This window comes from Bicyclus anynana, chromosome 17 (assembly GCF_947172395.1).
Source record: "Bicyclus anynana chromosome 17, ilBicAnyn1.1, whole genome shotgun sequence".
In the NCBI taxonomy this organism is placed as follows: domain Eukaryota; kingdom Metazoa; phylum Arthropoda; class Insecta; order Lepidoptera; family Nymphalidae; genus Bicyclus; species Bicyclus anynana.
Genome location: NC_069099.1, coordinates 2,405,119 through 2,420,171, shown reverse-complemented (window position 1 = coordinate 2,420,171; position 15,053 = coordinate 2,405,119). Strand labels below are relative to the sequence as shown.

General features: G+C 35.2%; 3 protein-coding genes across 3 annotated transcripts; 2 read left to right on the top strand and 1 right to left on the bottom strand.

The window, feature by feature from the left end:
• Positions 1-233: 233 nt before the first annotated feature.
• Positions 234-5,114, bottom strand: LOC112051283 (uncharacterized). Its single transcript, XM_024089862.2, has 4 exons — positions 5,020-5,114; positions 2,661-2,810; positions 1,528-1,665; positions 234-554 (listed from the first exon to the last, which is right to left on the bottom strand). Exons 1-4 carry the CDS (start codon positions 5,020-5,022, stop codon positions 363-365), a joined length of 483 nt encoding a protein of 160 aa, XP_023945630.1. The 5' UTR covers positions 5,023-5,114; the 3' UTR covers positions 234-362.
• Positions 5,115-10,826: 5,712 nt separating this feature from the next.
• LOC112051268 (retinol dehydrogenase 12-like) lies at positions 10,827-11,874 on the top strand. The gene has a single exon (XM_024089839.2). The coding sequence runs from the start codon at positions 10,910-10,912 to the stop codon at positions 11,807-11,809; it is 900 nt and encodes a 299-aa protein (XP_023945607.2). The 5' UTR covers positions 10,827-10,909; the 3' UTR covers positions 11,810-11,874.
• Positions 11,875-13,205: 1,331 nt separating this feature from the next.
• Positions 13,206-14,645, top strand: LOC112051271 (retinol dehydrogenase 11). Its single transcript, XM_024089842.2, has one exon. The coding sequence runs from the start codon at positions 13,590-13,592 to the stop codon at positions 14,526-14,528; it is 939 nt and encodes a 312-aa protein (XP_023945610.2). The 5' UTR covers positions 13,206-13,589; the 3' UTR covers positions 14,529-14,645.
• Positions 14,646-15,053: the final 408 nt, after the last annotated feature.

Genomic DNA, 15,053 nt, shown 5'->3' with positions numbered 1-15,053 from the left:
TTGTTGATATAAAAATTAAACCTACACACATACTTAAAATGTCAACTGATTTGTTTGCACATGAACGATCGTGGCTCTGACTGAAATCATAATTGCATTGCTTTGTAAACTTTAATATATAATCAATTTGCCTGAAATTTGGAAAAGATGTACTTACTAAAATTTAAACTCTGGATGTATACACGGAATTTGATAAAGACTGGTTTTCACGAAGACCCTAACAAGCGGGCGCGCGCTATTTTTATATAAACACTTGGTTTTTACACATCGGGGCTATTTAATGAATTGTTAACTCTCTGTAAAATATTTAATTTAAAAATAACAGTCGTCGTAACGTTCAAATTTATATAAAATCAAAGTATTTAAAGAAAATGTTTGTTAGTATCCACACTCTTCCACTTGGTCTCTTCATAGCGCAAAGACGTGAACACTGTGAGTATGCTCTCCTTGGTTTTGGTCACATACATCTCCAGAATGATGTTATAGTCGCTGGCTATCATTGGGATCGGCATGTTTTTCGGCGGGAGAACCATGTTGAATATATTGTATGTTCCCTGGAATAAATAAATACATGTTGAACTTAGCTCGTGAATCTATTCATGATTAAAATCATGATAATCCTTGTTAATGTTATAAACTAGCGATTGTCCCCGCCTTTCATCTGCGTTAGTATTGTCCTTTTCAAGAAACAAGTCCTGTAGACGCGACGCTAATGCCTTAATGACGATCATTGTCAGTTGCTAATGGCGGTCTTACTGTCATTTGTGTAAGGCGCTGTCAATTTTAGTCCAGGTTTTAGCCGCGGGACTTCTTTCATGAAAAGGACTCTAGATCACGGTTTTGTGGGAGAGTCATCATTATCATCATTTCAGCCAATGGACGTCCACTGCAGGAATTAAGTTTTTTTTATGGACTGCCAAACATCACGATCCTGAGCCGCCTGCACCCAACGAATGTCTTCAGTTCACCTAGTGAGGGGTTACACTGCGCTTCCTAGTACGGGGTCGCCATTCCACCACCTTGGATGATACGGAGATAAAATAGCCTATGCTACTCACTGGTGTAGTTTTCCCTTGGTGCAGTAAATTTTAAAATTAGTTTAGTGGTTTCGGCGCGACAGCGTGGCATATTTACATATGCATTTATATAGGAGTTTCGTGGATTCTTAAACTTTACTCAACCTTTTAATCTAAATTTCATAGCAGAAGATCACATAATCACTGCCACTTGATGCTCACGTTCTGAATAGTACTCCAAGATTTTTACTAAGCAGATAGCTTTGTTTGTTCCATCAAGTCTTTTGAAAAAAGGCTTCATGGTACACACATTTTCGTTTAATTTGTCTGTCTCTAAATAAAACATGGCCTTATTTATAAACATGGATTAGGATTGAAACCTCAAATTTCTTTAAAGTAAAGTGAACTTTAAAATCACTTTACTATAAAGAAAATTATGGTTTAAATCCTTATCCATGTTTATAGATATGGGGTTAATTTTTTAAAAAATCCCGAAATATCTTGAACTTACCGCAGGAAAAGGGCAGCTTGCCTTCACATCAGAATGAGCTCTAAGGAAGTTGATGATCCAAGCTTCTTTCATAATCTCGCACAGCTTCTGGCTCACTCTGAAGTCTCCCCCGGATACGATTTGTAAGGTTATTGCTGCCTATATAGGATTACGATTAGATTGTAATTGTATATCTAGGCGCCTGAAAAACGTCCTTTACGATCCTAAAGAGACATAACGACCGACAATGCTTCCCAGGCACATACACAAGCTACACAGCGTCTTCGTCGACGAAGACGAGGGCCCCGATTTCTGACATCACCTGGACGTGGGCTTCTGAACTCACGATCAAGTGGGGCGCCCGGACCAGGGGCGTAGTTACCGCCTTAGGACTACAGGGGCCCCTTACTTGTTAAGCAAAAAATAGTAAAATGTAGGTAATCCACAATCTCTTTTTTTCCCAGGTTAAGTGTATGCCCAAAAGTTGGACTTGGAAACATCCTACATACACGAGCAATTTTGTTTCAATTGTCAAAAAAAAAAAAGTTTTACTGATCAAAACTAAGAATATAGGTAAGTACCTACCTATTGACAACCTTCTTAGATATCATAGATTTTACGACATTGTCCAGTTGGTTTTTGTTAACAATGGGCTTTTCGGAATATGAGAAATGTGGTTGTTATTGATTTGATGTTAACTATATTAGGTGGCTAACATACGTTTAAGTGAATAGGCCGGCTGGCCCATCTAACTAGTCCATCCCATGCCATATCAAATAGTACATAGTACATAGAGCAAGTGTAGCTCTGCTATAGGCGAAAGTATTCCACTTACTATCAAGTGGGCTATCTGCTTGATCCAACAATTACCAATACTGGCAGTTCTTATTTTTTTTTTGTCGGGGAGAAGAAAATCCTTCCGGACTTCTGCCGGCTAATCGGCAGGGCATGTCCGACATAAAAATAACCTCCTCTGAACTACAGAGTAAAGAGGAGGTTATTTATATTTGAGGAGGAGGTTGTTTATAGTAAGACATGCCAACCACCACGGGGTCAGCGCGGTACCGCTTAGCATTTCTTACCCTGACCTACGAGTAGTTCATTACTTACGCTGACCTCGTTCATTACTTACGCTGACCTCGTTCATTACTTACGCTGACGTTGTTGCCACTGGACAGGAGAGTAGTGACGGTGAGGTTGGTGTAGTAAGAGTCGTTCCTGTCCCTCCGCCCGGTGAACACGTGGGCATCCTTAATGTAGTTAGGATTCGTATATATGAGCTTCGCCTTTTCTTGACGGAAGTCCTGTACACAAGGTTTTAAAAAGTATGTAATTGCTAGTGGACGCCCGCAACTTCGTCCGCGTGGAAATCAATGTATCCCTATTTCACCACTTTAAGGGTTCAATTTTAAAAATTCGTGAATTACATTATACTTCGTTGTTTTTTTTATGATTTATGAACAAATTTTTATAACTGTTACTCTATATATGAAGGACTTTCGACCAATATTTCACTCCCTTCTATTTTAATTTTAGGGTCGAAAAGTACCCAATGTTTTGCTCTAAGGTCCCATTTCCATTTCCAATTAATCTTTATCGGTTCAGCCGTTTAGCCGTGAAAAGGTAGCAGACAGACAGACTTACTTTCGCATTAACAATATTATTACCTATAGATAGGTACTTATACCACCAGGTGAGCTGAAGACATCAAGCGAGTCGCAGGGATTCGCTGGATGCAGTCGGCTCAGGATCTTGTCTAGTATCTTGAATTTGACCGTCACTTAACAGTAAGTGAGATTGCATTCGATGTATAAAATTAAAAGCTCACTTATATTATAAATTAGCTGACCTCGTGGTTCCCGTTCCCGAATATGGGGATAATAAGATATATATATGGGGATAATATATCTTATTATCCCCATATTCGTTCCTTTAGCTATCCTATATAAATGACTATCTAACACTGAAAGAAATTTTAAAATCGGACCACTAGTTCCTGAGAACTGTTCTGAGAAGCGTTCAAGCAAGCAAGCAAACAAACAAACAAACACATCTTCAGCTTTATAATATTAGTATACATATAAACTTACTGCGTTAACATAAAACCCTGAAACGTAATAGTACAAAAAATATAAAACCAGGGACTTCATAGTGCTATAACCGCAAAGTACCTAGCTTATACCTAACTAATGTAGTACTAAATAAATTTGACTTTTTAAAATAACATTATTATAATCATATACCCAGCTGTACCATTATAATTTATTATAATGTTTATTGTTACAGTGAGATGTTACTATTCTAGAGTGCGCGCGGTAGATGTAACCATCTCCCTCTGTCAAGTTCCAGACATTAGTGAGAAACGAGAAAATAAGTGTTTTTTTATTCTTTACAAGTTAGCCCTTGACTACAATCTCACCTGATGGTAAGTGATGATGCAGTCTAAGATGGAAGCGGGCTAACTTGTTAGGAGGAGGATGAAAATCCACACCCCTTTCACAATCTAGCAGCATCTCAATTTTTAAATTAAAAAAATATGAAATAGCCTCAATAGCTCAACGGTAAAAGCGATCGGACTCACCACCGAGGGGGGAGGTTCGATCCCCGCCCCGTTAGTCTATTGTCGTACCCACTCCTAGCACAGTCTTTCTGACAGCTTCAGTCAGTCAGAAATATTCATATTTTAAAAGATATGGCAAATATTCTTTAAAAAAAATCAATAGAACAACGCCTGACTGCATTTAAATATGACATAACATAACATAACAACAGAAATGCATGAAAGAATGGCGAGGAGCTAAGAGCTATTCGTACTTTCGTACTAATAATATTGTATTGTCTATCAATATTCAAGCTAGAAGTATTCTCTCTCTCTCTATCCTTTACCTTCAGTGTATTATAATAAAATAAATAAGGTACTTATGGTTTGTTCTATTTAAATGAAACGGACTATCTTTTCGTGCGGGTAGGAAGACTTTATTTAGTATCCTGTGTTCGCAGATAACGTCTAGAAGAAATATCTCGCGATATTTCCTCGGGAGCTTTGAAAATATTTTTAGTACCTAATGATTTTTTTTAACCACCGATACCATTATTCTGTAATTTTTGATTTTCGATTTTGTCTTTATCTCTCTCCGTCTAATACGATACTATAGATAAAGAGCGATAGATACGAATTTGAAGCTCACACTGTCTATTTAGAAAATTAAAACTCTACTACCCTCTATAAGTAATTATGTTTTCTGTAGTAATATCATCTCACTGGCTACATAATGTATTTGTAATGATGTATTTATGCTTCTAACGATTGCAAACATTAGTACGTACTCAATTATTACCATTCCGTGATGGATTTTCCAGAAGCATATGTATTAATGTATTAAAATTCTAAAAAAAACGTATATAGGTATGAGGTAACCAAATCAAGTATTATCGACTTTTTATAAGTGATCAATATGGATAGGTATCTAATACGTACTTAATTATACAAAATTATATAAATATTGCACGTACCATAAACAATATATCACTTGTCTTCCCATACACAGCATACTAAACATACTCGTACGATGCTTGAGAATATAAATATCCTACAGACCAATCAATTTACAGACAACATTTTATATAACAAATTACTATACCTAATTACTTGATAAAAATTCCTTTGATCTTTTTTTATTGAAAAATATGAGATGATATTATGATGATAAGATGTAGAAATAAAAAAATACCAGGACCGACGACTTTACGTGCTCTCTAAAGCACGGGGTGTAGCACCAATCAATGATAATTGTATAGTATAGATCGGTTACGTCCCTACAAATTACCGCAAAAAGTCATCCGAATAATAATACAACTGACAATGAGCCCACAGATGCACAATTTTGTTTTTAATTCATTACAATATATTTATGTATATATATAGTTTATACACTTCCTAAACACACAACTCAACATGGTAGACGATATTTAGCTATTATTTGTTAAAATAACTTTAGTTTTTGACCATAACTAACATTAATTTGACTATAAATCTCCTCTTTTGAGCGCCTCATTTATTTAATATCATTGGCACCAATGACTTTCCCTTTCCTTAACTCCTCTGTTTAACCTTCGAAAGGCTTGCCACGAACCTAAAGGGTCATTATTTCCCATAAATTAATTTATTTCCAGGAATGTTTTTCATATTTCAGAAATAAATAGTAATTACCTATTAAGTTAAAAAAATTAATTCAATGAAAATACCTATGAACTGTCAGAACCTACCTCCGAAAGCCACCATGGTTAAAATTGCCTTTGTTACTTACCGTACCAACCAATGGTTTAAGAGCCTTGGGGCATTTTTTTATATAAAACTAGCAGACGCCGTGCGGTTTATCCGCATGGACCCCATTCCCGCAGGAACGCGGGGATAAAATATAGCCTAAAGCACTCGGGGATAGTGTAGCGTCCCAACAGTGAAAGACTTTTTCCAATCGGTTCAGTAGTTTTTTATCTTTCCTCTTTATAATATCAGTATACAAGTATAATAGATTACAAAGATCTGACTATAACAGACTTTGCCATACATTATAATACTTATTATCCAGCCAAAGTCTTACGTATCAGCTAGTGATCTATAAAGATGTAAGTAGGCGGTCTAATCGAGTTACAAGTACGAGCGGTGACATTATCACAGCCTTTCACACTACCGAGGTCATTGAAAAGAGCCTTGCAATTAAAAATTATTTAAGTTCTTTGACAAGGATTTATTAGAGTATCCTACTTGTATGAAATGGTAATTAAGGTTACGCTGTAGGGGAATACGAGAGAATTGGCGCCACTTAAGAAAAAAGTCCTATAACTTTTTAAAAATTTCACTTTTTAATATAGGTTTTAGTTTTTTTACGGCAGCACTAATAAGAATCTTTATTAATATTATAAAGCTGAAGAGTTTGTTTTTTGTTTGATTGAACGCGCTAATCTCAGGAACTACTGGTCCGATTTGAAAAAAATCTTTCAGTGTTAGATAGCCCATTTATCGAGGAATGCTATAGGCTATATTCTAGCTATTATCCCCATATTCCTACGGGAACGGGAACCACGCGGGTGAAACCGCGCGGCGTCAACTAGTTATCTTATAAACACAAAAATCAAAAATAAAACAAGCAAAGATATTTATAGTAATTTTTGAAGAAGTAACATTGGCTCCCATACCCAGGTGTACGGAGTAATGAGAACCACACTGATAACCAGAATAAGAAGTATGTAACAAAGAGTATGTGCTTTTAATATATTATAATATTTGTATTTATATATTTTAATATTTCGGTCAATACAATAGTGGGACTATTGAACAATGAAACTACCTTTTTCATACTTACTGGAGGTACTCAATAGCATGAAAGCCCTTAAGCTTAACTGATGTACTCGGGTAAATCCAATATATCCTCGGCTTTTTAAATAAAAAATTTAACTCGAGTTTTAAAACTAGGTATTATGCAACTGTTTCATGATTAAATTAAAGCTTTGTTAGTAGTTGAATACTTGATAAATATTAAATAAAATAGTTAATAAAATAGATACCTAGGTAATTTTACATAGTAATCTTGCTTACCTACATTATGCCATAGATCAGTGGCCTTTGCTGAGCAACCGACTTAAAACAACCTTCACAAAACGACGTTTAGTCACAGTAAAGATATTACAACCAGTATAATAACTCGGCCGTATTTTTGAAATAAATACCTACAGCCGCGCGGTACGTAAACATGTCATAGGGCTGCCCGCATGCAGCAATTTAATTACATTTGCTAACTTTGTGTTTCCACTTAGTTTTGTGATTGTAAATAAACTTTTTTTATATAAACAAATAAAATACTTTGTAAATTGTAGTAAAATGGGGAGTGATAAATAAAAATGCGTGTTTTTTGATTGGTTGATGTAATTAAGGCTGATACTACGTCAATGATCTTGAAGGATTGGTCGTATTCTTAAACATATTTATTTCGGTGATGCCATCTAGGTATTACCTCCACACTACGTGAACAAATAAAAAAAAAGATAAATACCTTCATGAAATTGTAGTGATTTAAAATAGATAATGAAACAATGAACAAACGCACTAATTGTCCCTACGATACGATAGTTCCCCTAGATTTCTCTAGGATGCCATTATCAGATCCTGACATGAAAAAAATGGGACTAACCTGAAAGAATATTCATCCAAACAAAAAAGAAACGGTTTACAAATGACGAAAATATCGCTGTAAATACGATACGATTCTTTTTGGAAGTCGGTTAAAATTCTTGTCACCAATGCCAAGCTGAGCAAAAGTTTTATGAGCTTGCACATTAAAGTGCATAAAATCCGCCATTTTGATTTTTTAAGAACTAAGTTACCCAGTGACACTCGGCCTATCTAGACGAGTCTAATGACATATCATTTATCAGTATGTGTGCTTGGCAAATTTGTTCGTAACACTCCCGAAGGTCGGCGCGGTCCGGGAGGGGGGTAACGATGCCCAGCGCGTACGACTTCACACCCGCGCAGTCCTTTCCTCCCGTCGCCCGCATACAACAACAAGTCATAACATTCAAACACATACTCCTCCTTTGGGCTTCGCCGCAGTCGGGTAACAAAACACAAATGATCCGAGCACAGTCACACAATACATTGTACAAGCAGTCGAGGTTTTAATACAAGCTTATCGTACCTACTGTATCGTGATTCATGAACCGCGTATAGCTACATATTTCAATCGTGTCAATCACTTTCCTTTACTCTATTCACTTTATTTACTAATCCAGATACCTACCTTTATTCTGGAGATAAAAGGAAATACCTTATCCATTAAAAAATACAAGATTATGTACCTACCTACTAATAAGTAAATTTATTTTAAAGTTAACCTTTCAGAGTTTCCAGGTAACTTAAAAAAAGTTATCTCTGGATGGGATAATTTTGAATTCATGCATCCAAAAACGGCACAGTATTTCCTACTGGTCATAATTAAAAAAATCTAATACTATTAATACACTTTACTCTGTTAATACACCGTGCGTTCGTTCGTCACCGCGGCACAGTCGCGACTGTCTTCACCCTACGATCACCCCATGTTCAAGGAGCGTAGGTATAGCTCGCGTTTCGACCTCTAGTATGAAGTCCAACTACTGGTTGTAATATCTTTTCTGTGGTTTAGTTGTTTATTAATCTGTATCGAAGTAAGTACACAAGCTACGAGTACTTGAATTATTGGACTACCATTTGCTGTTACACAATTAATTATTGTGCAATTATAAGGTACCGACATTGGTATTATAATAACCTTCTAGTATCTTACTGCAATTTTTGTACCATCCCAATGTAGTTTACCGATTATCATCATCATCATCATCTTAATATTAGCCGATAAACGTCTTTTTTTTCTTTTTTTTTTTAATAATATTTTTGCTGAAACTGTCGGTTACAATGGTTCTTACACTATAGAAAAAACTTCCAACACAATTTACTGACATATCAGCGTGCAAATATTTACAGTATTTTACAATAATTTATTATACTAAAACGTCAATACTTATACATTACAAAATTTTGTCATTCATGTACTCGTCAACACTGTAATAATTCTTTAGTCTACTGTAGGATATAGGCCTTTTTAGGGACTTTCAATCATCACGATCCTGAGCTGCCTGCATCCGACGAATCCCTTCAACTCTCTTGATGTCATCAATCCACCTGGTGGGAGGTCGACCAACACTGCATTTTCTAGCGCGGGGTCGCCATTCCAGCACCTTGGGACCGCAACATCCATCGGCTCTTCCAAATATGTGCCCCGCCCATTGCCACTTAAGTTTATCTACCTATGTGTTGTGCTATGTACTTTAAACCAATGGGGCAGTAAAAATACCAATCCTACCTATCTGCATGTAATCATTGATGTTTAGTGAGCTTGAGGAAAAATCTTTAAGCCTAGATACATAATTATCCAAGTAGTATCTACATAGTAAATAGGTATAACTATACAAGTTTTCCGATTACTATTGGTTTACGATGTTCTATATGTTCAGGGTGTTTATTCATCGACAGATCAACTTCTTTTGTATGTAAAGAAGAAGCTCGATAACTACTGGATTGATTTGAAAAGCTCTTTCACCAATAGAAAGCTGCATTATCAGGGAAAAACATAGGCAAAGCATATTTTAAATCCTCATTAGTTTAGTCGTATTTCATACATTCATACATTCACACTTACGAGAATGGGAACTACGCGAGTGAAACCGCGGGTGGAACTACGCGGGTGACGGCCGTGTGGCGCAGTGGGTAGTGACCCTGCTTTCTGCATCCACGGCCGTGGGTTCGATTCCCACAACTGGAAAATATTTTTGTGTTGAACATGGGTTTTTTCCAATGTCTGTGTGTATTTATACATTATATAAGTATTTATATGTAGTATATAAATGTATATGAATATTATAATATCAACTATCTTAGTACCCATAACACAAGCTGCTCTGTATGCTTACTTTGGGGCTAGATAGTGATGTGTATTGTTTAAGTATATTTATAAAAAAAGAAAAAAAAAACCGTGTGTTTCTGCTAGTGTATGAATATATAATCGCGAAAACAAAATTTAAAATAATTTCAAAACAACTGTCGCTGTCAAATTATGATTTTTGCTAGCTGACAATATTGTCTGAGAAGTAGGTAACAAGAATTAAGTAGGTATATCAACCAGTTTTAATATAAATCTAATTGAATACGGATAAATTACGTGTAGGTGTATTATTACATTAATAATTTTCTTTTAATCAATGAAAAAATTATTACAAGGAACTCGCTATTTAATACTTACTTCCTCAATTACTACAGGTATATTATTCCTACTCGTAAATATATTATTTTGCTTACTATACATAATTAAAGAAATGTAAAATCAGATAACAATATTTCGAAATAACTTTGCACACTAAGTACTTATTTGGGGCATATTTTTACCATGATAGTTTATATCATATTTTTATAAAGATTTCTTCAAAGGAAAATTTAAAAATAATTTATCTTAAATTTTAAAATAATATACAAAAATCACAACTGATTTATCTATCTTCGCAAATTGTTTAGATTAACTGTTTTACCAACTAAAATAACAAATGACGAAATTTCACTCGCGAACAAAAACGCAAAGGTCAAGTCGGTTTCCGATTAATTTCCGATCGAAAATGCGCAATATCAATTAAGCGACAACAATCGAGTTTCGATAGTAGAGGCTCGTGATATTTTAATAGCGGCCGACATAAAAAAGTATAACAAACAACTTTGCAGACCACGTCCATGGTATCTGTTTCCTGCTCGCCGGTAGTCTCGCGTTGACGTCGAGCTGATAACATTGTACTTGATATCGAATAATGATCGATAGCAACAATGTGTGACAAAGGATCGCGCCTCGACGGCAAGACGGCCATCGTGACCGGCGGCAGCTCAGGATTGGGATACGAGACGGCGAAAAACCTAGCATTAAGAGGAGCTACAGTGATTATCGCAAGCAGAAACGAAACCAAACTGATAAGAGCTAGAGACCAAATACAAAAAATAACGAACAACAAACTTGTGTCTTACAGAGTGATCGATTTAGCCTCCCTAAAATCTGTGAGAAGCTTTGCAGTCAACACCGTGAACACACAAGAACAGCTCGATATACTAATCAACAACGCTGGAGCCCTTGGATTACCCGATAGGGTTACTGAAGATGGACTCAATTTAACGATGCAAGTCAACTACTTCGGTGCGTTCCTACTTACATATATATTGCTGCCTCTGTTAAAGAACTCAGCACCGAGCCGGATAATAAACAGTTCAGCGTCATCGATGTACATCGGACATATAGATTTCGACCATTGGAACGATGTCGGAAGGTACAATTCGATAGAGGTGCTGGCGAATTCTAAATTAGCTGTTGCACTGTTTACTGCGGAATTGGATAACCGTTTTCGGGACACTGGTGTCACTGCGTACAGTTTCGACCCATTCATTGTTCGGGATACGGATATATTGAACAACCTTCCTGAATTGTATAAGAATGTATCGAGATTGTTTGTGGATATGGTCGGACAGCCTAAACAAGGTGTGGGGAAGCAGATCGCGTCTTTAGCTGCAAACCCTAATTTGGAGATGGAAAGCGGTCAACATTACAAGTTTTGTCGGAAATGGATAAACCACTGGTTGGTCAGCGATCGAGAATTGACAGAGACCTTGTGGAATATATCAAAAAGTGTGGTGAATATTACTCCCGAGGAAGATTGGGAATTGAACAGTGTTACATAAACAGCTTGTAAAGTGGACATGTTTTTTTAGTTTTTTACAAAATAATAAAAATGTTGGCATATTGATGTGTTGTGTGCTTGGTTACTTATTTTAATAACATGTTAATAATGTTAATCATGATTATCTCATTAGCTTACCATTCGATTTGTGAAGTTGGTTAACATATTAGGTACTGTAGTATCATTGAATGCGAATGACAAAATAAATAACAAATATGTAAAGAAAAAAACAATTAATTGGTTATTGATTAACCATTATCTTCAGTCTTAGACAATGGTTTGAAGAATTTTAAATCTTTTTCTTGCTTAACATTTTTTAAAAGCTTCTATTCAGAATGATTTTAAACAGTGGCATTCTTAAACAAGAAAGATGCATAAGAGCAATGCAAAGTGGATTGCAGAAAAGGGAAAGTTGTAGACCCTATTTTAAAAAATTAAAGATATTTACTGTGACATTCATATATATATTCATATATATATCGTGAGCGTGAGCGTGAGCGATAGGTTTCGGTTTCCTCCCCACCACACTGCTTTCCTAAATAAGAGCATCTTCATGATGATTATTCGAAATATATAATAAGTAACCAAAGTGTTTAAGACATGAGAACAATTTAATTAGTTTTAAAAATAATTTGCGTAGGTTATGACTTAAATTAAATTTTAACTTTGACATTAAATTATAAATTTACTCTTTTGACAATTAGATTTAAATTGTTTTTTGATTCATTTAATTTTTTCAATTACTTAATAATGTTCTTCTATTCATTATTTAACTCTTTAGTTATTTCTGAAATTATTAAAATGTAGGTAAATAATATAATAAGTATATTATATTATTGCATGCCGATCGGGCGTGATACAGAACATATATTTATTTGTTAAGACCTTGTAAAGTGTATCAGCAAATAAAGGATTTGATATTTGATATTTGAAACCATTCATTCGCAATTTCGGCAATAGGTATTTGTAAGTTAAAGTTCAAGTAGAATAGCGAAAACGTGAATAAAGGAAGCGTAAATAAGGAGCTTTTTCTGTAAATAAAAATAGATACGAAGAAGGCTTTTCAAGTTTTTTCGCCAATATTAAATTAGAAGGGGGTTCTTAAAGAAAACAGGTGTTGAAAGTTTGTATGGAAAATCCTAAAATTGTTGAGTAGGTATTGCCAGAAAAATACAAAAATAATGTCATTCAAGATTTTTCAAAATTCTTCCCGTAAAGGTTAAAAAGAGGATCAATTTTTTTTAAATATAAATCGTTCATGTTTTGAGTTATAGTTTTGTAAAATGATTATTAGACTATTATATGTATACAGTGGCGTAATGTGCCTTGGAGGGGCCTTGGAGGGGCCTTGTATCAAAATTAGTTGGGGAGGGTAGGAGGGGAGGGAGGTTGGCGCGTTCAATCAAATAAACAAACAAACAAACTCTTCAGGTTTATAATATTAGTATAGATAAAATTTTCGGGAAAATTAAGCCAATATTGTGTATCTTACTTTATCAGAGAATATACTCGTAAATTTAATTATCTAGTTTTAACTTAGTACTTCAATTAGTAGCAAAGGCTCGCACTAAATGGTACTTTACTTGACTTGGCACTACAACGGTTTCTATACAAATTTATTACCTACCAAAGATTTTCTGTCTAGTTTATCATCATTTTAACCATAAATATAAGATCGGACTTACACAATCTTGGCCTTATATAAAGATGCTCTGCCTAAATAACTTGTACTTCAAACTGGAGATACCTTCCAGTCTTTGAATTACTTTGAAATAATATAGATGAAAAAAAATAGATTGTACAGTATGCGTGTTTTAGACGACTTTACCAATTGTGAGTCGAACGTGCGTTTGGACGGCAAAGTGGCGCTAGTAACCGGAGCAACATCTGGTACGGGGCTAGAAATTGCCAAAAACTTAGCCAGACGAGGTGCCAAAGTCATCATCGCAAGTAGAAACCCTGCCAAACTAGAAACAGCAAGAAATCAAATCATCCAAAGCTCAGGAAACGAAAATGTAGACGCAAAACCAATAGATTTTGAATCACTGAAATCTATAAGAAATTTTGCCTACGACATACGAATGTTTGAACCAAAATTGAATATTCTTATAAACAACATCGGTGCGATTGGCTTAGACGACAGATTGACTGGAGATAATTTACATACGATGATGCAGGTGAATTATTTCGGAGCGTTTTTACTAACATTCCTTCTATTCCGGCTGATGAAAGCATCAGCACCGAGCAGAATTGTAAATGTGTCATCCTTGGCTCTAATTCTTGGGAAAATAGAGATAGACCACATGAATGATGTCGGGAGGTACTCGAATTTTAGTATCTACTGCAACGCGAAGTTAGCAGATGTGCTTTTTACAGTTGAAATGGACAGAAGAGTTAGAGGAAGTGGTGTCAGTGTTTACAGTATGGATCCAGGTTTGGGGAAATCGCAGTTTTTTAGAAACTATGGTAGCTCGTTTTGGAAGAATACATTGAACTGTTTACTTTTAATATTTGGTAGACCTTTACACCGGGTCGCGATAATGTCAGTATTCTTAGCGATCGACCTGAGGGTTGAAAGGGCAAGTGGAAAACATTTCAGGGACTGTCACGAGTTTTACAGCTCATGGTTTGCTAATGACACAATTTTAACTGCAAAATTGTGGGAGGAATCGAAGAGACTGGTGGGAATCACGCCGAAGGAGGATTGGGAAAGATTTTAGTGTAAAGAATCTAAAAAGATTTTAGTTAATTAATACACTAATACTAAATAATTTTGTGTAAGTATAGTAAAATAGGTACAAGTATATTCTGATAAGAGAGTATCAAATTAAAACAAACTAACAACCGCACATAAAGTATATTCAGCGGGTAACACTGAATATATATAAATATATAAATATACGAAATCTGCTCCGAATTCTGTTTCTTTTTTCTAGTTACTAACTTACTTACGCTATGTTTAACCAATAAACTGTTTTGAAAATTTCGTGAAGTTGCTGGCTCATAATAATATTGAAAACGGATTTTTTGTTTTTTTCTCTCTCGATTTCAAACGAAACCAAACGAAATTTTACTCCATTATGTACACACAAACATACATACATAATTATGTAGGTGTACGTACCTATCATGTATATGTGTTACACAACAATAATGATAAAGTACGGTCGATTTTATTTATTACATTGAATTTTAATGTCGTTGGTTTCGAAATTATTTTAGCTAATTAAAGTAAATGAAAAAAA